The sequence below is a fragment of the Mustela nigripes genome, chromosome 4, assembly GCF_022355385.1.
Source record: "Mustela nigripes isolate SB6536 chromosome 4, MUSNIG.SB6536, whole genome shotgun sequence".
Classification (NCBI taxonomy): domain Eukaryota; kingdom Metazoa; phylum Chordata; class Mammalia; order Carnivora; family Mustelidae; genus Mustela; species Mustela nigripes.
The window spans coordinates 191,690,945-191,713,160 of NC_081560.1; the positions used below are offsets into that span (position 1 = coordinate 191,690,945).

General features: G+C 56.6%; 1 protein-coding gene across 1 annotated transcript; it reads right to left on the bottom strand.

Annotated features, from left to right (window-relative positions):
- Positions 1-6,642: 6,642 nt before the first annotated feature.
- LOC132015467 (homeobox protein MSX-3-like) lies at positions 6,643-7,929 on the bottom strand. The gene is made up of 2 exons (XM_059395963.1): positions 7,695-7,929; positions 6,643-7,055 (listed from the first exon to the last, which is right to left on the bottom strand). The coding sequence occupies exons 1-2, from the start codon at positions 7,906-7,908 to the stop codon at positions 6,643-6,645; spliced, it is 627 nt and encodes a 208-aa protein (XP_059251946.1). The 5' UTR covers positions 7,909-7,929.
- Positions 7,930-22,216: the final 14,287 nt, after the last annotated feature.

Sequence of the window (22,216 nt, forward strand, 5' to 3'; positions counted from 1 at the left end):
TAGTGGTTCTTTTTTTTTTTTTTTTTTTTTTTAAGATTTATTTATTTTTGGGAGGGAGGGGCAGAAGCGGAGGGAGAGAGAGTCTTAAATAGATACCGTGCTGAGTGCAGAACCCAACATGGGGCTCAGTCCTATGACCCTGAGATCACGACCCGAGCCGAAATCAAGAGTCAGATGCTTAGCTGACTGTGCCACCCAGGTGCCCCTCAGAGTGATTCTTTAAAAACAAAAAATGTCAAGCCCCAGGACATTCTCAAAGCAGTGAAATAGTGGTGAAGACTGGTGGGAGCAGAGTCCAGATGAAGGTTGGATCAGAGGCCAGTTCATAGGAGAGAACCCAGAAATAAGGAAATTGGGAGGAACCTCCTGGGGTCAAATAAATATGAAACACTGACCTCTGAAACCCAGGAAGTCAGAACTTGATTGGCTTAGTCTGTAGAGGAATTTGTGCTCAGGGCATTGTTGACAACAGTAGAGCAATCAGCTGGCAAGCAGTGGTCAGGGAAAGAGGAGGGGAGTCCCAGGAAAGCACTATTCTCCGAGGGGTCTGAGGGTTACCCAAAGCTGCACAGTCCTGGGGACACATCAGAGGCTCAGCATGTTGGGGGTGTGGAGGTGGAAAGGAATAGTCTTCACTCAAATAATCCAGCCACACACTAAACAGATAAGCAAGTAAATAATAATAGGTCCCAGAGAAGGGGGACCGGTACCCAGAGTTCTTGTGATATGTTACCTATAATGTGCAATTTCCAACAAAAAAATACGAGGCATGCAAAGAAAGGAATGTACAACCCTTGTATCTGAGAAAGCAAGGAACAGAAACTGTGGGCAGGACAGGGTGTCAGATTTATCAGAAAAGCCTTCAAAGTAGCCATCATAAACATTTCACGGAACTAAAGGAAACTATGGTAAAATGATTAAGGAAGGGATGAGTACAATGTCTTATCAAATGAAGACTATCAACAATGAGATAGAAATTATTTTAAAAAGAACTAAGGGAAAATTCTGGAGTTGAAAAATACAATACCTGAAATTTTTAAAAAACCCACTGGAGGGGCTGCACAGTAGAGCTGAGCTAACAGGAGAGAGAATAAGTGAACATGAAGATAGCTTAGTTGCGATTGTGTATGCTGAAGAACAGAAAGGAAAAAAACGAAAAAACACGAAGGGCGCCTCAGGGAGAACCGCGGCACCATTAAGAACACCAGCACACCAGTGATGGGACACTAGAGGAAGAGAGAAAGGAGCAAAAACTGAAGAAATCATGGCTAAAGGCTTCCTAAACTCAGAAAAACAAGTCACCTAACATCTAGGACTCTCCGTGAGTACCAAGGAGGACAAACATAGGGAGCAGCTGCGCACATCATAGTAAAAATGCTGAAAGTCTAAGACAAGGAAGAATCTTGAAAACAAGATCAGAGCTCCTGGGTGACTTCTGATCTCGGCGTGCCATCCTGGGTGTGGAGCCCACTTTAAAAATTAAAAAGCAACAAGACCAAATGACTCATTACTCACGAGGGACCCTCGGTAAACGTAAGAGGAGTTCCCAGCAGAAGTAATGGAGGCCAGACGATAGGAGGAGAACATATTCCAAGTGCTTCAAGAGAATTCTATATCCAGCAATCAGAATGAAAATAGGGATGTTATTACATACCTAATAGATAGAGGAAGAGCTAGGAAGTAATGTTATGAATAGTTTTATGCTAACAGAGTCAGAGAACTCAGATGAAACAGGTTCCCAGAAAGACAGGCTGAAACCGACCCAAGGAGTGACGGGCAGTCTGAATAGCCCTGTAACCGGTAAAAAGACTAAATTAGTAAACAACAATCTGCCCGTAAAGAAAAGCAGAGAAGCTCAGGACCAGTTTCTCTGGTTCTACCAGTTACCTAAAGAATTCATAGCAATTTTTTAAAAAGTCTTCCAAAACATAGCATAGGAGGAAACACTTCCCAACTCCCTTTTGTGAGTCTAGTACTGCTTTGGCATCAGAACCAGACAAGGACACACAAGAAAAGGAAAGCGTAGTCTAATACCTCTTGTGAATACGGATGCAGAGATCCTCAGCAAACATCAACAGACCAAATCAACAACATGTAAAAAGAGTCACACAGCACAGCTACGTGGGATCTAACCCAGGAACGATAGGTCGCTTTAACACCAGAAAATCACCTGGCGTACTACCTCATAGCATAGTATCAATACAATAAAAAACGAAAAGCACTGGTTCATCTCCACTGATACAGAAAAATCATTTGACAAGAACCCAAACCCTTTCATGATAAAAAGACTTCAAAAAACTAAGGTTGGAAGGGACCTTCCTTGGTCTGATAATGGGCATCTGTGAAAGCCCACACCTCGCGTCATATGTAATGTGAAAGCCTGGATGCTTTCAGGGGCAAGATAAGGACACATCTGTGCAACATTGTGCTGAGGTTCTAGCCAGGGCAGCGAGGCAAGAAAAAGAAGACGCATCCAGATTTGAAGTAAAAGTATTTCTATTCTCAGAAGACAGGATCTTGTATATAGAAGATCCTAAGGAACCCACTGAAAAATGATGAAAAGCAGCAAGCTCAACAAGGTTGCAGGGTAAAGGATCAATATACAAAATCAATTATATTTCTACACACGTGCAATGAACAATCCAAAAGTAGAAATAAATGATTTCATTTACAATAGCATCAATAGAAATAACATACTTGGGAATAAATTTTCCCCCAAGTATAAAATGCACGTTCTGAGAGCTGTACAACGTTGCTCAAAGAATGAAAGGTCTAAAGAATTGGAGGAAATTTCGTTCTTGTGATTGGAAGACTCGATGTCGTTAAAATGGCAATATTCCCCGATCTACAGAGGTAGAGCGGTCCCCATCAGAATCCCTGTGGGTTTCTTCGTGGAAATTAATGTGCTCGATTCTAAAATTCCTACGGAGTTGCAAGGGACCCAGAACAGCCAAAACAATCTTGACAGATAACAAAATTTCGCAGTTTCAAAACTTACTACAAAGTAACAGTAACCATGACACTGCGGTACCTGCAGAAAGACACATGGATTAATGGGATAGAATTGAGAGTCTGGAAACAAACACGCACACCTGTGGCCAACTGGTGGGGACAGAATGATCTTCCCAACACATGGTACCAGGAGAGCTGCACGTGCACATGCCAGAGAAGGGGCACCTGAGAAATGAAAGTACGTGTCCACACAGAACTCCACACGCTACTCTAGTAGTCGAAAGGTGGAAACAACCCAAAGGTCCGTCATCTGACGATGGATAAACACATGTGGTGTATTCAAATGATGAAATATTCTTTGGCCATAAAAAGGAATGAAGCAATTACCTGCTCTGACACAGAAGGGCCTCGAAAACATGACTCTGAACGGACGAAGCCAGACACACACGCAAACACGCGTGCGGTCCACAGGATAGGATTCCGTCTCCAGAAACGCTCGCGGACACGTCCACAGGGAGGCAGGCGTGTCTGCCTTGTCTCGCGGGCACACCACGTGGCGCCGCTCTCCTGCTGTGCCGTGGGCTTGGTGCTGTTTGCCCGACCGGACTTGAACAGTTACAGCGTCCGTCCGTCATATGTTATCTTTACCATTTGTTTTGTTTTGGTTTTTTGCGTAAATGTGTCAAATCTCCCCTCTCCCAGGCTTATTCTAGGAATTCACACTACGGTCAACATTGGAGAAGCTTTACCACATTAACAGACTGAGGGAAACACATCATCTCCATCAATATATGCAGGAAAAGAATCTGAATAAAGTACCACATTCACTGACGATAGAAGTTTGCATCAGTTGCAGAAGCGAACCGCAGTCACCTGGACAAGGTGTTTCAAAAAACCACCACATGCATATTATGCTCACAGTGAAGTGTTAAAAGTACTTCCTTTAAAAATCAAGAATGCGACCAAGAGGCCCCTTCTGGCAGCTTCCGTGCACACCGAGGCCGGAGGCGCTAGCTGCCCAGTGACAGAAAAGAGCTAAGGTACGTCCCATTGTGCGTGCTTTCAGCTCCGTCCGTGGAAACGCCGACACTAAATTGCAACAGAGTAAGAACGCAGGTCTCTCCAGCCCGTGGCCGCCCGCCTCCTGCAGGGTCGCAGGGCCCCAGGCCTCCGGGCAGCGCTCACAGTCCCAAGCGGTAAAGGGGCCTGAGAGAGCAGGGGGTTGTACGTCATTCTGCGTTCTGCACATCTTCAAAGTACAACCTGGAAAAAACCAGCACCCTTGGATGCTTAAAGGACTAGTGTCGCCGCTGGGTGTGGGTTTCAGATGCTCGCCCCGCACACGCCGAGCTCCTTCCCCCCCACCCGCGCCGCCTCTGCGGCCGAGCGCGGAGTTCCCGCGTTGTGTCCGCTTCAGCGCCGCACAGTGCTCGTTCATAACGGCCTCGTCGGCGGAAGACGTCAGTGCGGAGCACCAGCAGCAGCAAAACTGTCCCTTCAAGGGGGGAGACCCCACTTCCGTAGACATCAGAATGACAGCATGAGCTCTCGAGGCCATCCAGACAGCTTCATGTATCGTCAGGCCGAAGAAACAGTGCAGCCCGTCTGCCCAAAGACGCCGCCTGAACACACAGACACTGGGGCCTGGGCAGGTCCTGGGGCCACAAAGAAGCCGCGGGGGAGCCCCCCGGAGCATGTGCCTGCATCTCAGGATGCAGAGATGGTGGCGTTCTTTAGCAATCACTGCACCTGATGGGAAGTAGTGTGCCCTTGTCACCTGACGCCTTGTAGTGCAAACACAACTGTGAAGTCACATGTCCTGGTGGGAACGGTAGATGCCACCCCACTGCCCAGCTTAAGAAGGACCCTGGGGTCCCATTTCCAGAAGTCCCATGAGGAGCCTCTGCCCTCTAGGCAACAGCTTCTTTGTGATCATTGGGACCCGCGGTCAGACGGCGGGAGTCCCTGCCAGAGAAATACTGGAACAGAATGGTCCTTGTCCTCCTTCTGTGGACTCACAGACAGGGGACCTGTGGCTGGGCGTCCACGTCGGGGATGGGCCGAGAGCAGCACCCTTAACACAGAGAGGGCAGGGTTGTGGCAGGGGCTCCAAGAGTTGCCTGTGCTGGGGAGGTGCCCGAGAACCAGAGTGAATGAGCCCGACTGGCCCGAACCCAGCCACTGGACCAGCAGGACACTGACTTGGGAGTCTCAGGGCCAAGTCCCAAGGCTTGGTGGCCTTTGGGCCACCCAGACCAGCCAGGCCTATGATTACACCACTTGTTTAATGAGATTGATCGGACACCCAGGCTGGCTCAGTCTCCACAGTCCCAGCGCCTACTTTCACCCCTACCGGAGTCACCCACAATCCACACCATTGCACGGCTCAACCCATTCTTGGCCCCCGCAAAGAGGTGTGGTTGGCCTTGAACGGCGCTCCTCTCCCCCTCATCTGGTTGGTCTCCCAAGGGCAGGGCTGGTATCTCTGAGTCCACCAGCAGTAGCTGGGCATGGAACACATGTGAAGGCACAGACCGGGGTGGGGCAGGACTTCGGAGATCAGGGTGTCTGTCCCAAGACGAGGGTGGCAGAGGCCCCAGGCCTCTGTGCAGGTTCCTGATGGGTCAACCCTTCCATGTTCGCTCTGGCAAGCTTGGGACACCCTCTGGGCCTCTGAGAACTTCCATCAGAGACGCACTGGCTGGAAGAGAGACCAGCACGTCCACACGGCTTGGGGATCTGGCCCAGGACATGCAGGAACCTGAGCCCTCTGAGAGAGAAGGCAAACAGGCAGCAAGTCTCAGGAGGAGGGACAGTCCCTGCCCAAGGCAGTAGCCCTCTCCAGAACAGCAGACAAACTTGGTCTTGACAAGCAACAAGGGTGCCAGGCTAGTGGGCCGTTGACCAGGCAGGTGTTTTGGGCTTTAAAATCCATCGTGAATTCTCATTTCCCTGACACATAGGGAGAGTAATCACTACTAATAGGCAAGTTCATGCACTATGAGGACTTTCGGGAGCCTCCTGCTCAGTAAAACCAGGTCCTCCCCCTCCTGGGGCTGGCAGCACCCCAGTCTGGGGCAACCACCCTGCGTCCTGTCTGGAGGGAAAGGCTTGGAATCCCCCCACCCTGTGGTCTGGGTAGGCAGTGCGCAGGGCGGGCGGGGCCAGAGGGAGCTGCTGCAGCCCCAAGCCACAGCGAGGGCAGGAAAAACGGGCCCTGTGGGTCTTTGTGGGCCCCTTCAGCAGCCCCCTGGGCCGAGGCTGAGTGTTGGGGACGCTGAGAGGGACACCATCGGCTTCCTTAACCCAGTTCCTGGGTTAGTAAAGCCGCGGTGGCGGCTGAGCCGCTGGTCCCTGGCCATCACCCCCTCCGCCCCTGCTGGGCAGGCAGGTGGACCAACAGGACCAAAACTCGGAGCTGCGGGTCCTGCGACCAGGGCAGCGCCAGGGGCAGCTTCATCCCCCCCCCCCCCCAGTGCGCTGCCCCCGCAGGGCTACACCTGCCACAGGCGCTCACCCGCACGCATTCACTCACACACACACACGCACACGTGCACACATTCACACACACACACACACACACACACTCCTACAGACAGCATTTCGTCCAAGGCTGCAGGGGGACCCACCTCGCAGGCCCCTCCGGGGAAGCCAGCAGCTCCCTGCCCGCGCCCTCCCTCCCCGCTTGACCTAGGACAGGTAATACATGCGGTAGGCAGCGACCGGCGCGGCGAGGAGTCCCGGCACCCGAGGCAGGGTGCCGGCTGCGCCCGCGGACCTGGCTGGGGAGCCAGGCAGGGGCGCGCCCAGGGCGACGGGCAGGGCGAAGGCAGGCAGCAGCGGCTCGGCCACCAGCTTGAGCTTCTCCAGCTCCGAGTCCTGCAGCCTCTTGGCCTTGGCGCGGCGGTTCTGAAACCAGATCTTGACCTGCGTCTCCGAGAGCCTCAGGCTGCTGGAAAACTCGGCGCGCTCGGCGACGGACAGGGACCGCTGCTGGCGGAACTTGCGCTCCAGCGCCAGCAGCTGCGCGGCGGTGAAGGGAACCCGCGGCTGGCGGTTGGTCTCGTGTTTTCGGAGGGTGCAGGGTGGAGGGCTGGGGGCGCCTGCGAGGAGAGAAAAGCACAAAGCGGGCGCTCAGACGCCAGCAGCGCGCGCCTCTTTCCGACACTTTCGAGTCCCCGCAAAGGCTGGTTACCTCTGCAAGTGTCGGCCCTGAGGGAAGTCGACACCCCAGAAGCCCCTGGGGCCAGAGAACAAGGCATCAGGGAGACCGTGTGCGCGCGGGCGGGGCGGTGGGCACTGGACTCGAGCTCTGCTCCTCAAGTCGGCTGCCCCGCACGCCGGGGAGGAGGTTAACTCTGCCCATTTGGAGAAGCGAGAAGCTTGGGCGGGAAGCGGCCGCAAGAACCGAGCGGCTCTCGGGGGGATTCGGCCAAGCGGAAGTTAAGCATCGCGGGGACGGACGGGGTCGGGGGATGCTTGGGCCGGGAAGCTCTGAGCCCCAAAGCCGCGGGCTCACGGGTTTCGGACTCTGCCTCGGGGCTGGCGTGGGCCGCAGGAGCCGCTGCGGGCTGGCGGGGCGCGAGGCCTCGGGTGGGCTCGTTTCTCTTTGCCCCCAGCCAGGCGCCTTAGCCGCTACGTTGCGAAGTTAAGAGCGACGGCGCCCTTCCCGCGCTGGTCCTCCGAGCCTGGGCCGGATGAGGGCTTCTCTCGCTGCCCTGACCGTGCGACAGGGCACTTACGTGGGGAGGACGAGCGGGCAGCCCTCGGGAACCAGGCCCAGGGCTCCGCGGTGCCCCGTGGCCTCTCCTCCCGGAGCTCTTCGGGCTCCGAGTCCAGCCCGCGCTCCGCCTCCAGCAGCGACTCGACGCTAAAGGGCAGCGGGCCGGGCCCCGCGCGCCCGCCGCCGCACGTCTGCAGTCCAGCGGGGTTCATGCCGAGCGACGCCGGGGCCATGCGCAGGCCGGCGGGCGCAGGACTGGCGGGGCCCGGCAGACACGACGAGAGGGTCGCGCGCGGCAAGGTTGCCGAGGGCCTGGCGGCGCCCGCGCGCTCGGGACCCTTTACGGAGGCGGTGTCCCTTTCATGCGCCGCCATCCAATCGCTGCGGCCGCGGCAGCGTGAGCCTGGGTGTCCATTGGCTTCGTTGACCTGGGGGGAGGGGGGCGGGATGGACAGGGAGGGGAGGGTCCGCGGCTTAGGACCCTAAGCCCCAGGTCCCCGCCGGCTTGGCGCCCGCCGGCCTCTCCCGGAGCTCTGCCGGCCGGGCCCGCGCTCCTTCTGCCCAGGAAGTGCCTGGGACACCCAGGGAGCACTGGCCCTGGGTGGGAGCTGGCCCCAGGTTCCCCAAAGGGAGGACTCGACGGCGGGCGCAATCGAGGGGAACACGGGCCTTGACAGCGCAGATCCTGCGAGCGGAGAGGGCTGCACCATCGGAGGCCATGCCGTCCCCCTGTGGCTCGCCCGCTCTTCTCCTGCGCCCCAGCCCGGACCCGGAGCCCTCGGCGCCTGCTACTTTGGCCCCAGCGCTCACTCTCAACCCTGGGGCCGCATATGATGGATCCGCGGCCTGAACTGGCGACTCTGCTTCCCTCCCCTTGAAGTTGCCTTGGCCCTGGATGGTTTTTCAGTCACCTGTGACTGCGCGGCACCCTCCCGGGCGGGGGTCGACCGTCGCACTGCCCGAGTGTCCCAGGGTCCGGCCCTAGGAGCCGCCTGCCAGGCGCGTCCAAGGTCCTTGGGCGGGGCCTGCGGCTGCCGGGAGGGTGGCGGAGGGCACCCTCTTACCCGCCTCGGGCGCCGGGCTTGAGACACAGGCAGCCCCCACCCCCCCGCCCCCGTTCCGCACTTGTTCACCCTTATCTCCCAGGTCGCGGGACCTGGGACCTGGCACCAAGGAAAGGTCCCCGGAGAGGGACCTCCCCCGCTTCCGACCCATCCCCGGAGATGCTTCTGGGGGGCCCCCGGGAGCCCCGCGAACCCCGTGAGCCCAGGGCCCGCCAGACACCTGTGCTTCTTCAGAGCACCTTTCCAAAACTGGACCAATCTTTGGTTTAAAAACCTTCTTGGGGGACGCCTGGGTGGCTCAGTTGGTTAAGCAGCTGCCTTCGGCTCAGGTCATGATCCCAGCGTCCTGGGATCGAGTCCCACATCGGGCTCCTTGCTCCGCAGGGAGCCTGCTTCTCCCTCTGACTCTGCCTTCCACTCTGTCTGCCTGTGCTCGATCTCGCTCGCTTTCTCTCTGACAAATAAATAAATAAAATCTTTAAAAAAAAAAATAAAAAAAAAAAATAAATAAAATAAAAAAAAAACCTTCTTGGGTGCTGTAGGCCTCCCTCTGCAGTCTCTCCCTGAAGTTTTAGAACAAATCACGAGATTGGTTTGCAGGAGGCTTTACGTCTGATTACTGTCCCAGAACACAGGAGCAACAACCTGGATCGATATATATTTATTTTTGAAAAACCAAAGTTGATTTCCTGAAATCCAGTTTTGGGGACAGTTAACTCTCTGGCTCAGCCAGAGAAATACAATTAGAATTTTTTCTCCATTAATTCGAATTTAGAAGTGCGGCTGACAGGACCTGGGACCCGCTGGGCAGTGAGGCCTGGTGTCTGTGCCGAGGGCGGCTCTCCAACCTGAGACGGGCTGCCTCGTTCCGATGTAGTAAGGGTGCTGAGTTGAATGGAGTAAATTGCATCACGAAAGCACTTTCTTTGAAGGACTCTCTCCTGGTAGCTTGTCTTTAGCAAGCCACAATCACAATTGTGTTTGAAGAAGAATTTTTTTTTTAAGTTTTTAAAAAGATTTTTTTTATTTATTTATTTGAGACAGAGACAGTGAGAGAGAGCATGAGCGGGAGAAGGTCAGAGGGAGAAACAGACTCCCCACGGAGCTGGAAGCCTGATGTGGGCCTCGATCCCGGGACTCCTGGACTGTGACCTGAGCCGAAGGCAGTTGCCCAACCAACCGAGCCCCCCAGCTGCCCGAAGAAGAACTTTAAGGAGGGTAACAGCCAGCTGCCCCAGGTCTGCCCAGCTCCCTCCGAAGGTGGGGTCTGGTGGGTGAGGTGGGAGTCTGTGCTGGGGTTTGGCTGGGCCCGGGGTTGGGAGTGAGTCTCAGGGCCAGATGCAGCCCCAAGATTCTGGGACATCTTTCCTTCCCTGGGGTGTCCAAACTGGTATTCGTCCTGGCAGGGCAAGGCTGGGCCAGTGCTGACCAGGCCCCTGCCTGGCATGGGTTCCAGCAAAGTGGCAGAGAAGAGAGGGAAGATGTGGGGGCTGGGGAGAGCCTCCAGGTCTGGACGTGAAGATCCGGGCCCTGGCACTCAGCACAAACAGGTTTCCAGCAGGGCAGTGTGTCCTCAGACCCCCAGGGCCTGGCGGCAGAGGAACAAGTGGGGAGGGCTGAGAAGGGACCCCGTTGCTGCCAATGTAGTGACTTTGGAGCTAGAAACCCATGTCTTGTGTGTGAAGAAAGACGAGACACTGTCTCTGGCCACCAGGAGAGACGCTGGGGCCCATTCTCTGGCCCCGCCCGCCCCCACCCAAGCCCGGGCCTCCCTCCCAGGCTCCTTAGCTCCGGGTGCTCAGCCCATCTGCACCGCCCCTGAGGTGGGACGTGTTCTCAGGTGTCTCTACCCTGAGAAACTGGGTGCAGAGTGCCAGCTGAGCACACCCAGTGCAGGACCCCGTGCACTAGCAACGGTCCACACCGAGACTGGCTGTCTGCCTGCTGTCAGCCCCCTGAGACCTAACTGTGCTGGCCGGAGACTCCGGACGCCAGGGCTGGGGGGGGTGGGGCCGGGCTCCTGAGGACAGAGGAGGTTCCTTCCAGGCCAGGAGAGCTTCTCAGACAGGAGTGGGGCTTCTTCTCACTTCCACCAGGCCCCAGATGCTGCCTCTGTGCACCTTCTCTCTCTCTCTCTGACATCTCCCTCTCTGTGCCTCCCTGTCTTTCTGCATCTGTCTCTCTGTCTGTACTCTGGCTCTCCCGTCACCCTGGCATTGGCTGGGCTGATGAACAGATGTGACCCATTCACCCATGGGGCCTGGGCACAAAGGCAGGGCCTCAGGGCATACTGAGAGCACAATGGCAGAGCGGCCGAAAGGGAGAAGCAGATGCAGGACCCCATCCCGGAACCCTAGATCGCAACCTGACCAAAGGCAGAGACGCTCAACCGACTGAGCCACCCAGGTGCCCCAAAAGTCCGTGGAGAGCGGGGACAAGCCAGAGGAGGATGAGTGCAGGACGGTTTTGGAAACGGGAGCCAGGCTGCCCCTCCAGGCTCGGCACTGCTCAGCTCCAAGGCCCCAGAGGCAGCCGTCGTTAAACCCAGGGCCTCGGGCTCCTGCTCTCAGCCAGGCTGGGCAGGGCTGGACGGTGGCATGTCAGGGACCTGAGCCCTGCAGGAGTGTGTGGGCGCCGGCTGTGTGGGCAGCCTGGGCTCAGCAGCACTGCGACCCTCAAGGCACTGGCTGTCGGTTCCAACCGCTTCATGGTTTCCAGGCTCCTGCTTCGCGGGGCCCCCCAATCTTATTGTTTCCTTTCCTCTACTGGGCTTGGGTTCTGTTTGCTCGTTTTGGGTTTCTTAAGGGGGATACTGAGTCATTGATCTTCAAACCTGTCTTCCTGTCTAATAGAACGTCCCGTGCTGCAGACTTTCCGGAGTACAGCTGTGGAGACATCCTGCAATTGGAATGTTTTCACTCAGTTCCAAACACTAACTTTGCTTTCGCTTTCTTCTTTGACCCAGGGTCACTTACAAGTGTGTCATTCAGCTCCTCAGCTTTTGGGGCATTTTCCAGGGATGTTTCTAAATGGACTTTCAGTTTACTTCTGGTGAGGTCAGGGACGCACTGGGACATGAGTCCTTTTCCATTTAGAGACTTGTGTTATGGCCCCAAATATGGTCTATCCTGGCCAATGTTCTGTTGCCTCAAAAAGACCGTGGGTTCGTCTGTGGCAGAGAAGGGCGTCCAGAGAACATCAGCTGGGTCGTTTGGATGCAGCACGCATGACGACAGCCGTGCAGGCGTTCTGCCTGCTTGTTTAATCAGTTACTGAGAGCAAACTGAAGGCTGCAACAGTCACTGTGGGTTTGATTTCTCTTTGCGGTTCTACCATTTCTTTAAAAAAATATTTATTTATTTGAGAGAGAGAGAGAGAATGAGACAGAGCACAAGCAGGTAGAGACCTAGGCAGAGAGAGGGAGGAGCAGGCTCCCCGCTGAGCAGGGACCCCCCCCAACACGGGGCTGCACCCCAGACCCCTGGGATCATGACCTGAGATGAAGGCAGACGCTCAACCGACTGAGCCCCCCAGGCGCCCCTGGTTCTACCATTTTACTTAGTATATTTTGAAGCTGTCTTGTTCGTTGCGTAAGTGTTTAAGATTGTAGTATAGACCCTCAGGCTTTCTTCTAACCAGTGTTAGTACAGGATATCTTTTCTATGCTTTTACTTTTAATATAGTTGTGTCTTTAAAAAGTGTTATGTGTGTGTGTGTTTTAAAGATTTTATCTATTTGACAGCGAGGGACACATCGGGAGAGGGGACACAAGCAGGGGGAGTGGGAGAGGGAGAAGCAGCCTCCCCGCTGAGAAGGGACCCTGATGGGGGATCATGACCTGAGCCCAAGGCAGATGCTTAAAGACTGAGCCACCTGGTGTCCCTAAAAAACGCCTTGTGGGGGCACCTGGGTGGCTCAGACGGTTGACCCCATGCCTTCTGCTCGAGTCATGATCCCAGAGTGCCGGGATGGAGCTCCAGGTCAGGCTCCTGGCCTCGGGGAGTCTGCCCTGCCGCTCCCCCCACCTGCTTGGCCTCGGGGTCTGCCCTGCCGCTCCCCCCCGCCTGCTCTCCTTCTTTCTCTTGCAGAAATAAAGAAGTAAAAAAAAATCCATAAAAAGAACTAACAACATAAAATAAGTGGTGCTTCGGGTAGGCTGCGGGCCGTCAGGTCTGGCCCTTCTGCACATTTTCTGTGCCTCTTTACGGGGAGGGGAGACGGTCACCCTCCTGCGCTCACTGCTGCGCCTCCGCCAAGTCTGTCCCCCCATCACCTCGCAAGTCCCCATCACCTCGCAAGTCCCCGTCACCTCGCAAGTCCCCGTCACCTTGCAAGTCCCCGCTCGCTGCTGTCCCACTTTTCCTTCCTTCCGGCTCATTTGAATTTCTTCACGACTCCAGCATATTTCCTGTGTCGGTTTATTGGCTGTGACTCCTTTATGATTGTCACTTTAGGGGCTGCTGTAAGGGCGACAGTAACGTATTCCGATCACGACAACTTGACTGCTAGTGGCATCGTCCTTTTCTGTCTGGTGTGGGAACTTTTCCGGAGTGTCGGGTGTCTTCATCTGTCCTTCGAGGCCCTGGGGCTCCTGCTGTCACACCTTTTACTTCCATGTCTCGTAGACACTGACATCATTTCTGTTTAAAGGGTCAGTTAACTTTTAAAGAGGTTTGAAGAGAAAGAAAACTACCTCTTCTAACCCTTCACACCCGTACGACTTCCGGCGCTCTTCACCTGTTTGGGTTCATTTCTACTCCCTCTGTTGCCGCTGTCCCGTGTAAGGGCTTTCTTCAGTGTTTCTTGTAGTGTAGGTCTGCAGATAAACTCTTCTTCCAGGTTCTGTATGTCTGAAAACATGTTTCTTTCCCCTACGATCTTGAAAGATATCTTCCTGGGAGCAGAACTGTGACTTGACAGGTCAAAGTGAACATGTTGTCCTCTTTACTGTCTGAGTTGTCCCCAGTGGGACATCTGTCATGGACGTTTGCCATCTTTGCTTCTGCATGCATAAGGTGTCTTTTCTCTCTGGCTACTTTTTTTTTTTTTTTTTTAAGATTTTGTTTATCTATCTGACAGAGAGATACACAGCGAGACAGGGAACACAAGCAGGGGGAGTGGGAGAGGGAGAAGCAGGCTCCCGCTGAGCAGGGGGCCCGTTGTGGGGCTCGATCACAGGACCCTGGGATCATGACCTGAGTGGGAGCCAGGTGCCCCTCTCTGGCTACTTTTAAGATTTTTTTTTTAAAGATTTTATTTATGTATTTGACAGACAGAGATCACAAGCAGGCAGAGAGGCAGACAGAGAGAGATGAGGAAGCAGGCTTCCCGCTGAGCAGGGAGCCCGATGCGGGACTCGATCCCAGGACCCTGAGATCATGACCTGAGCCGAAGGCAGCGGCCCAACCCACTGAGCCACCCAGGCGCCCAAGAGGCTTTAACCCACTGAGCCACCCACGTGCCCCTACTCTTAAGATTTTATCTTTATCATTAGTTTTGAGCAATATGGTTATGATGGACTTTGGGGGGATTCTATTGATGTTTCTTCTGCTTGGTTTTTGTTGATCTTCCTGGATCTGCAAGTTTAGGAAAAATTAGGAAAATCGTCAGCCATTATTCAGTGATATTTCTTGACGTCCTCCGCACGCATCGATCACACGCATCTTGAGCCTTTTGAAGTCGTTCTATGGCTCCATCCTTTAAAAAGCTACCTATTTGGGGGCGTCTGGGTGGCTCAGTGGGTTAAACCTCTGCCTTGGGCTCAGGTCATGGTCTCAGGGTCCTGGGATCGAGTCCCGCATCGGGCTCTCTGCTCAGCGGGGAGCCTGCTTCCCCCTCTCTCTCTGCCTGCCTCTCTGCCTACTTGTGATCTCTCTCTGTCAAATAAATAAATATAATCTTTAAAAAAAAATTTTTTTTTTAAAGTTACCTTTTTCCTTTTTGAGGGGGAGCTATTTCCTAGTACCGTCTTCAAGTTCACTAACCCTTTTCTTCTGTGATGTCTGTTCTGCCATTGATGTGTTTTGTTACTTGTTTTGGTTTTGTTTTAGCCCAGATGTGGCAGTTTTCATCTCAAGACATTCTACTTGGGTCTTTTGACACGTGTCACGTCTCTACCCACTGTTCCAAGCAGTGAGAGCTTGTTACAGTAACTGCTACGCCAAGTGCTTCATCCGTTTCAGGTTTTGGTCAGTTTTGATATTTCTTTTCACTAGGGTCATATTTTACTGCTTTTTGCTTCTTGGTAGTATTTTATTAGATGTTACACTTTATGAATTTACCTTGTTGGCGAGTGGACAGTTTCACTGTCATTTCCTGGAAATGCCCTTGAATTTTGCTCTGGGATGTGGGTAAGTTGTCTAGAAATGGTTGGTCCTTTCGAGTACTTTTCGATTTCTCAGGCAGGTCTGGAGCTGTGCTCACCCAGGACTACTCCCCCAACTGAGGCAGGGCCCTCTGTCCCCCTGCCTAGACCCCACGGACCATGGGGTTTTCCAGCTGACTGGTGGGAACAGGTGCGCTGCCCAGACCTGAGTATCAGGACCCTCTGGCTGAGAAGGAGCTGGTGGGGGTGGCCTGGAAAGGGCGGGAGGCCTTTGTGGGTACAGTGTGGGGAGCGATGGGCAAGCGGGGCGCGGGGCTGTGGGACGCTGTGGGCCTCCTCCAGCCGCCGTGTGGTCTGCGAGTGTACTGTGAGGACTCCGGAGCTGCGGGGGAAGGGACAGTCTGGAGCTTGGGGTCATGGCCGGGACTCCTGAGCCACAGCCCTCACTCCCGGACAAAGTGAGGGAAGCAGAAGGCAAACGGGCCAGGTTCAGAGCCTCCCTGCTTCCTTGGTGCTGCCCAGGAGTCTGCACCTCGGCTCACCCACAGGGGTGGGGGCGCCCGTGCACAGGGGGTGATGTGCAAGGGCAGCCGCCCTGGTCTACCGCAGGCCGCCAGGTGTTCTCCCACACCCCCTACCCCTGTCAGCTCACTGCTCAAGGGACGGCCACGCAGTGGTCGCTGCGCAGGAGCCTGGGTGAAGAAGGTGACCTCCCAGACCCCACCTGAGGGAGAGACAGAGGGGTCCTCTTCGGCTGGCCCCCACCATGGGGAAGTTAGAGGGTGGGGTTGGGCTAGGGCCATGTGCACCCCTGCCCAGAGGCCTTCGAGGAGCCCCCAGCCATCCCGAGAGTGCCCCCGCCCCGCTCCCAAGCACGGGGTGCCGTCGGGGGGCGGCGCTTGCAGGCACTCGGAGCACCTTGACCTGGGAAGGCTGCACCCATGTGTCTGCCCTGGGCGCCGGCCCTGTAACTGCGGGGAGTCAGGGGCTCATCTGGGCGCAGTCTCCCAGGCGTGGCCGCACAATGCGGGATGAGAGTTCAACGCGCCTGAATAATCAGGTGGTACCTTTCAGGGACAATGGGTGGCAGTGTCTCCAGGCAGGGAGGGACCTGTGGAATCCAGGTCTGGCCACTGGACGCCTGGGCTCGGGCCTGGGGACGGCTGTGCTTTGTGCGCCGGCTTAATGAGCTGGAAAATACAATTGCTCTTCCGTGGCTGCAGAAAATCGCTTGGGGGCCAGCAGAGTCACTTAACGGCCCACAGAACCCAGAATTGACTTCCTTTGTCCAGAGGGCCCAGTGCATCCTTGCAGAGGCCTGGGCCAGGGGCTAGGCCTCCTCCCAGGAAGACCCCAAGCCAACCGGCCTTCAGAGAGACCCTGAACTGGGCCAGGACCCAGGGTATGATGAGGCTTTATTTTTATTTATTTAATATTTTTAAAAAGATTATTTATTTATTTATTTGACAGAGATCACAAGGAGGCAGAGAAGCAGGCAGAGAGAGAGGAGGAAGCAGGCTCCCTGCTGAGCAGAGAGCCCGATGTGGGGCTCCATCCCAGGACCCTGGGATCGTGACTTGAGCCGAAGGCAGAGGCTTGAACCCACTGAGCCACCCAGGCACCCCGATTTATTTAATATTTTTTTATGAGTCTTAAAAAAACCCACAACAGAGTCTGTTGTTCCCACTTTTCAGAGCCCCATGCCCTCTTCTGGACCAGAGTAACACACCCATCCCCTTGCCGGGCAGAGCTGAGCGGTGGCCACTCCCTGCGCCCCCACACTGGGAAGGTCTGTTAGGTCAGCCCTACCTGGGAGACCCCAGGAGAATGACGGTCACTCCAGACCTTGCCCATGCTTGGCCAACACCATACTCACTGTATGGTGGTGTCTTGGGCCCACAAGGCGTGCTGTTCTGGGGATATTGTGGAGAGTTTCTTGGTCATTTCCCAGATACAGGGTCACGAACACTGGAGAGATCTCTGAACTGAGCAGACAGGGCCTGACGCTTCTGTGACGATTTCCTCCTGTTTTCCAGGCCGGCCCAACACTCCCATTACAGGAGATGAAGCTTTTGAGGGATGGTCGAGTTCCTGCGGGTCGTCTGTGGGGACAATGCTGGCCAGCCTGTGCCCTGGGGTGGAGGGCTGTGCTCAGGGGCCGACCCAGGGCTTCCCCACTGTCTGCTGCAGAGTCGTCTGATGCCCGGAGACTCCAAAGAGGGGCCACCAACAGTGAGGTCCCAGGGACCTGTGAGCCATTTTCTACTTGGAGCTGAAACCCTGATTCCCAAACCTCATTCCTGAGGTTGCCAGGAGCCCCAGGAAGCCGGAAGGCCTGTGAGTCCCAGCAGAGGGTCGCCGGACAGCGAGGCGGGGTGAGCAGCCCTGGCCTCAGCTGGTTCCCCCCTGCAGTAGGGCGCACGACCCGAGCACAACCCCCTCAAAACTTCTCAGCTGTGGAAAGGGAGGAGGAAGCCCCACACCCTCGAGGACTAATGGCTTCCTTTGCTGGATCCTCCTTGAGGTACGTGAGTTCTCAGAATAAATGCAGCCTCGGCCGTGATTTTCCAGCCAACCTCTGTCCGCTCCAGAGCCAGGCCCTCCGGCCACTGACAAGCGGGAGTTCTCCCTGCGAACGGATGCTCCGGCCAGGCCTGAGCCCACCGAGGGGAAGCTTCTGGGGCTTGTAATCCAGCCTAATCCTGCTGGACCTCAGATCCCCGCAGGCTTGCGGGACAGCCACATAGCAGTCCCAGCTGGGACCTGCCATGGCGACAGGCCAGGAGAGTGGCCACCTCCCAGCCCCGAGCCCCTAAGGGCCCTGGGGGTCTGGGTCCAGGACAAGCTGACAGGGAGCCGGGCCAGCCTTGCCTGCCCGTCTGTGCCTTACCCTCAGCCCAGCCGAGGTCCAGGGCCGAAACAGACCGAAGCTGGGCCCTCCACAACCTCTTTGGTTGGGTCAGAACCAGACGGGAGACACTGGGGTCCTTTGTGGGCGTTCTGGAATTTGGGTTCACACTGAGCACTGATCCCGCCTCATGAAAAGGAGTGGTGCCTCCAAGCTGACTGCTTCCGTTCCTGAAAATGCCAAGTGGGAGGCAGCATCCTGGTGTGAGGCTCGAACAGGCTGGTCCCAGAAAGTGACGGTCTGCCCAGCCTCCCTTGGTGCCTAGGCCGAGCCTGGTCCAGGGAAAGTAGGGCTCTGTCCACCCTCCATACTGGCCTCTGGGCAAGACTTGACCTCTCCAGGAACAGAGTGAGGGACACTCCTTATGCTAGGGACAGGGAACACATCCCTCCACAGTCTTCAAGCCACTGGGGCAAATGGGACATTGGGGCATGGTTAGGGAAACCCAAATCATGAAATCTGAGCAGAGGATCTAATGCCTGGAATATTTTGGGGACAGAGGCCAGGCCGACGAGGCCAGCACTGCGGGAGGAGGTCAGAAAGGGAACGAGAATCCTGGGGTCATGGAAAGTAGCGAGGGGGCGGGGTGTGCAGGACCGGGCCTGACGCTCGGGACGGCCACTCCGGGGTAGTTGCTATCTACTCCTGGCCTCAGAGATTCCGCCGAAGCGGGTGGCATGGTACTGGGAGCCCCCACTCCCCACCTCCAGTGCGGGTAGACGGGGGAGGAGGCGCCGCATTTGGGACTCTGCTCGGAGAGGCCGAGCCCGCAGGATTCCCCTCTTGATCAAGGCAGCAGGCAAGGAGTTGTACGGGTCTGGGTGGGTCGTGGCCCAAGAACTGTGATGTCTGAAAGCAATCTAAACGAGACGGTGGGCTGGGCACCTGGGTGGTCAGTTGGTTAAGCGTCTGCCTTCAGCTTGGGTGCTTATCCCTGGGTGCTGGGATGGAGTCCTGCTTGGCTGGGGCCCTGCTCGGCAGAGGAATCTGCGTCTCTCTGTCCCTCTGCCCCTCCCCCAGTTCGTGTCCTTCCTCTCTAATAAAGAAGATCATGGAATAGAAAGTAATTAACAATCTAGTGACTAATTTAATCCTGGTCTAGGAGACCATTAAAGACTGGGCAGCTACGGCAGCGGGTCTTGACTGGAACGTCTGTTCCCAGCCCTGGGGGAACAGGCTGCCAGGCAGGTCTGGACCCTGGGCTTTGGTTAGGAGGGTCTGGAGGCTGCTTCGTGTGCCTTGCTCCTGCGGGTGGTGAAGCAAAGTCACGCTCTGCTTCAGGGACACTCTGGGGCCCCCCTGCCTCGAGTTCTCCTTCCCGGTTCCGGAAAAGGCAATTCTGGGGGTGCAGGCCCAGGGCAGGCACTGGGCAGGGGCAGCTCTGGCTGCCGCGCCGGATCTTTTTCATGGAAGGGGGGTGGGAGCCGGTGACCCTTGGCTTCCCTGCGGGAGCGTCCTTCCTTATGGGACTTGGAGTCGCGCCCAGAGAGGGCTGCGGCTGGGCTGGGACCAGGCTCAGCCGACGGCTGGACAGGCCACACTCGAGTGCCCGGCCACCCTGCTGGGACTGCTGGCCTCCAGGCCCGTGCCGAGGCCGTCTGTCATGCACACGAGGGCGCTGGGGCTGAGAAAGGGTCTCCTTCCCACACTGAGTCGCCATGAAGAGCCCTTTTCTTTCCCGTCTGCGGGCTTGGCACATGCCTGCTGTTTCCAAGCGGCCTCTCATTGAAGGGGCCAGCTCCCCCATTCTTTGTCCCTCGAGGTGCCCGCCGGCAGCCCCTGGCAGCTGCTATGCTTTCAAAGGCTCTATAGAGAGTCTCTGCAGGTGAGCCGTCCTGCCAGGGGCTCCCCGCCAAAGGCTCTTTGAGACGTCCCCGGGAGCAGCTGGGAGCCTGGAGCCTCTTGCAGGGCCCGCACAATGGGCCACTTGACCCTCGAACCCGCCTCGCCCCGCCCCGCACTGGTGGGGGCGGGGCCGGGGCTCTCGGTCCAGCTGCAGGCCTCCCCCTCCCCCTCCTCGCCTCTGGGGCCACCTCCTGCCTCCTTCCCCCTCAGGTAATTGCTCCTTTGAGACCCCCCCACCCGCTGGCAGGGTGTCGCCCTGAGCGCTCTGACCCAAGAGGCCTTCTGGCCCAAGGGGTTTCCGCTCCTTTTCCACTTGACTAAAACCAGCCCCGCCCCGGCTGTGGGAGGTCAAGTGTGGCCAGCAGTCCTAGGGCCCCAAGGCAACCAGGTGACGCTGAGAGCCCACTGCCACCAGCAGCGTGAGGTCCCACTGCTCTGGTTTTGTTTTCAGTGTTTGTTGGAAGGAGGGGGAGAATTCTGGAAGCTTTAGGGCATAGAGCCACGGAGACCCCCCTCCTCAATGGCCCTGGTTGGACCTCAGGCCTCAGAAGCTGTGCTGGGCCGGCCTGGAGGGGTGGGTGTGAAGAGCTCCAGCAGTGGCTCAGGGACAGGAGTGTCCTCACGATGAGGGAGCACGGGGCTGGCTGAAGACAAAGCAAAAGCTGGCGCCCTCTGTCATACGTGTAGCATCCCTCAGGCAGCCCTGACTGCCATGAACAGTAAGCAAATGGTTAACTTGCAGAGCTCACAATCCTGCTAGACCGGAGTCTCTCTTGGCTTACAAATGTCCTAAATCTCACTAACAAAGACGATTGATAACAGGATTGTGACACCCCACCAAAAAGTCTCCCAACTATCTTAATGCTAATGGCTGGTCTAAAGACAACATTGATCCAGCCACAAGGGCAAGGCCTCCGGTAGGCCTGGGACATCCTAGCACCTTGTAGGCATCTTTAGCATATGAAAACTCCACTGAAAGCTCCTTTCCCCTCACCTTCCCCCAGCCGCAGGGTACATAACCTGGGGCAGCAGCTCTTCCTGCCCAGGGGTCCTGTCCCTGTGCTTTAATAAACCACCATTTTGCACCAAAGAGGTCTCAAGAATTCTTTCTTGGTCATCGGCTCCGGACCTCAGCCCACCGAACCTCACCTGTGTTCTAGAACTTCATCACTTGGGCTCCAGCCCCTCCCTGCTCAGGCCCCCAGCTGGGCCCTCTGGGGTCAGGGCCAGCAGACATGGAGCTGGGGGCAGTTGGGGGGGCAGCACCTGCTGTTTGCACACCTGTCCCTGGGAAGCGCGTTCTCCACCTGGAACGCCCCGTTCTTGCACGAGCACAGTGTGCGTTCGGAAAACGCGTCATTCACTCACCATTCGTATCGAACACACACCCCTGGGGTCTCTGTCACGTGTGGCCCTGGCCCTGGAAGGGATGGGCTTGGCCATGGCCCCTGGCGGCACAAAGGGTTTGCCTGCCCTGGGATTCTGGGCTGGGGGCCAGCCTTCAGGGGTTCTGGGTGGTCAAGCCACACTGTCCAGGGACTGGGTCATGCAAAGAGCACAGGGCCGCCTCCCGGTGGGGTCTGAGTGAGCCTGCAGACACAGGTGTGGAAAGCCCAGTGGCCACTTGCCAGAGCTGCACCGACCCGGGACCAGGCGGCACTGGGTATGTCCAGGCTCCTAGACGCCCAGCCCCTCGAAGCTCTCAGGGGCGTTGCGGCAGCGGCTGCCCCCAAGCCCAGGAGATGGCCTCCTCTTGTTAGCTCGAAGAATGAAGGTTCCCTCAGGTCAGTCCTGAATCCCTGCCCAGACTGGTCTTGAGCATCACGTGCCCCTGCCCGCTCTCTCCGTAGCCTCTCCACCTGGGGCCGTGTCTCCCCACAGCACTCAGGCTCCAGTGACCCCCCCCCCCCCCCCCCCCCCCCCCCCCCCCCCCCCCCCCCCCCCCCCCCCCCCCCCGCCACCAGACACCAGGGCTTCAGGTCCTTGCTCTGTTACCTTCTCGGACCCCTTGGAGCTGCCGACTGCACTCAGCGACGGCCCTGATCTTCCTGGGAAGAGCAGCCACTTTCCCTTCATGGACTCCAGACCAACCACCTTCTGGGCGTGTGGCCCCTGAGTGGGCTTGTGTGCTGGGGTGAGCGGCAGGCGGAGGGAGGCCTGGTTCTGCCCCCACTCCCGGTGTCCAGGCCCTGCAAAGGCTGACCTGGACAAAGGCATCTCCATCCCATGCCCTGTAGTCATCACCCCAGACCTGGGATCTGTCTTTCCAGACCTTAGAGCCACTGACCTTGATGTGCCTGTCGGGCCAGCCTGGCTGGCCAGTGGAGCAGAAGCCCCTGGGTCCTGGAACCATCTGCCAGCCGCTGGTGGCAGGGCCAGAGCAGGTGCTGAGGGAGGTG

What these genes read in the sequence shown, in the direction of transcription:
- LOC132015467 (XM_059395963.1), bottom strand. Translation starts at nt 7,908, where the DNA reads ATGGCCCCGGCGTCGCTCGGCATGAACCCCGCTGGACTGCAGACGTGC. An exon ending in TGCCCGCTCGTCCTCCCCAC is followed by an intron (nt 7,056 to 7,694) that starts GTAAGTGCCCTG and finishes CTCTCCTCGCAG; the next exon opens with GCGCCCCCAGCCCTCCACCC.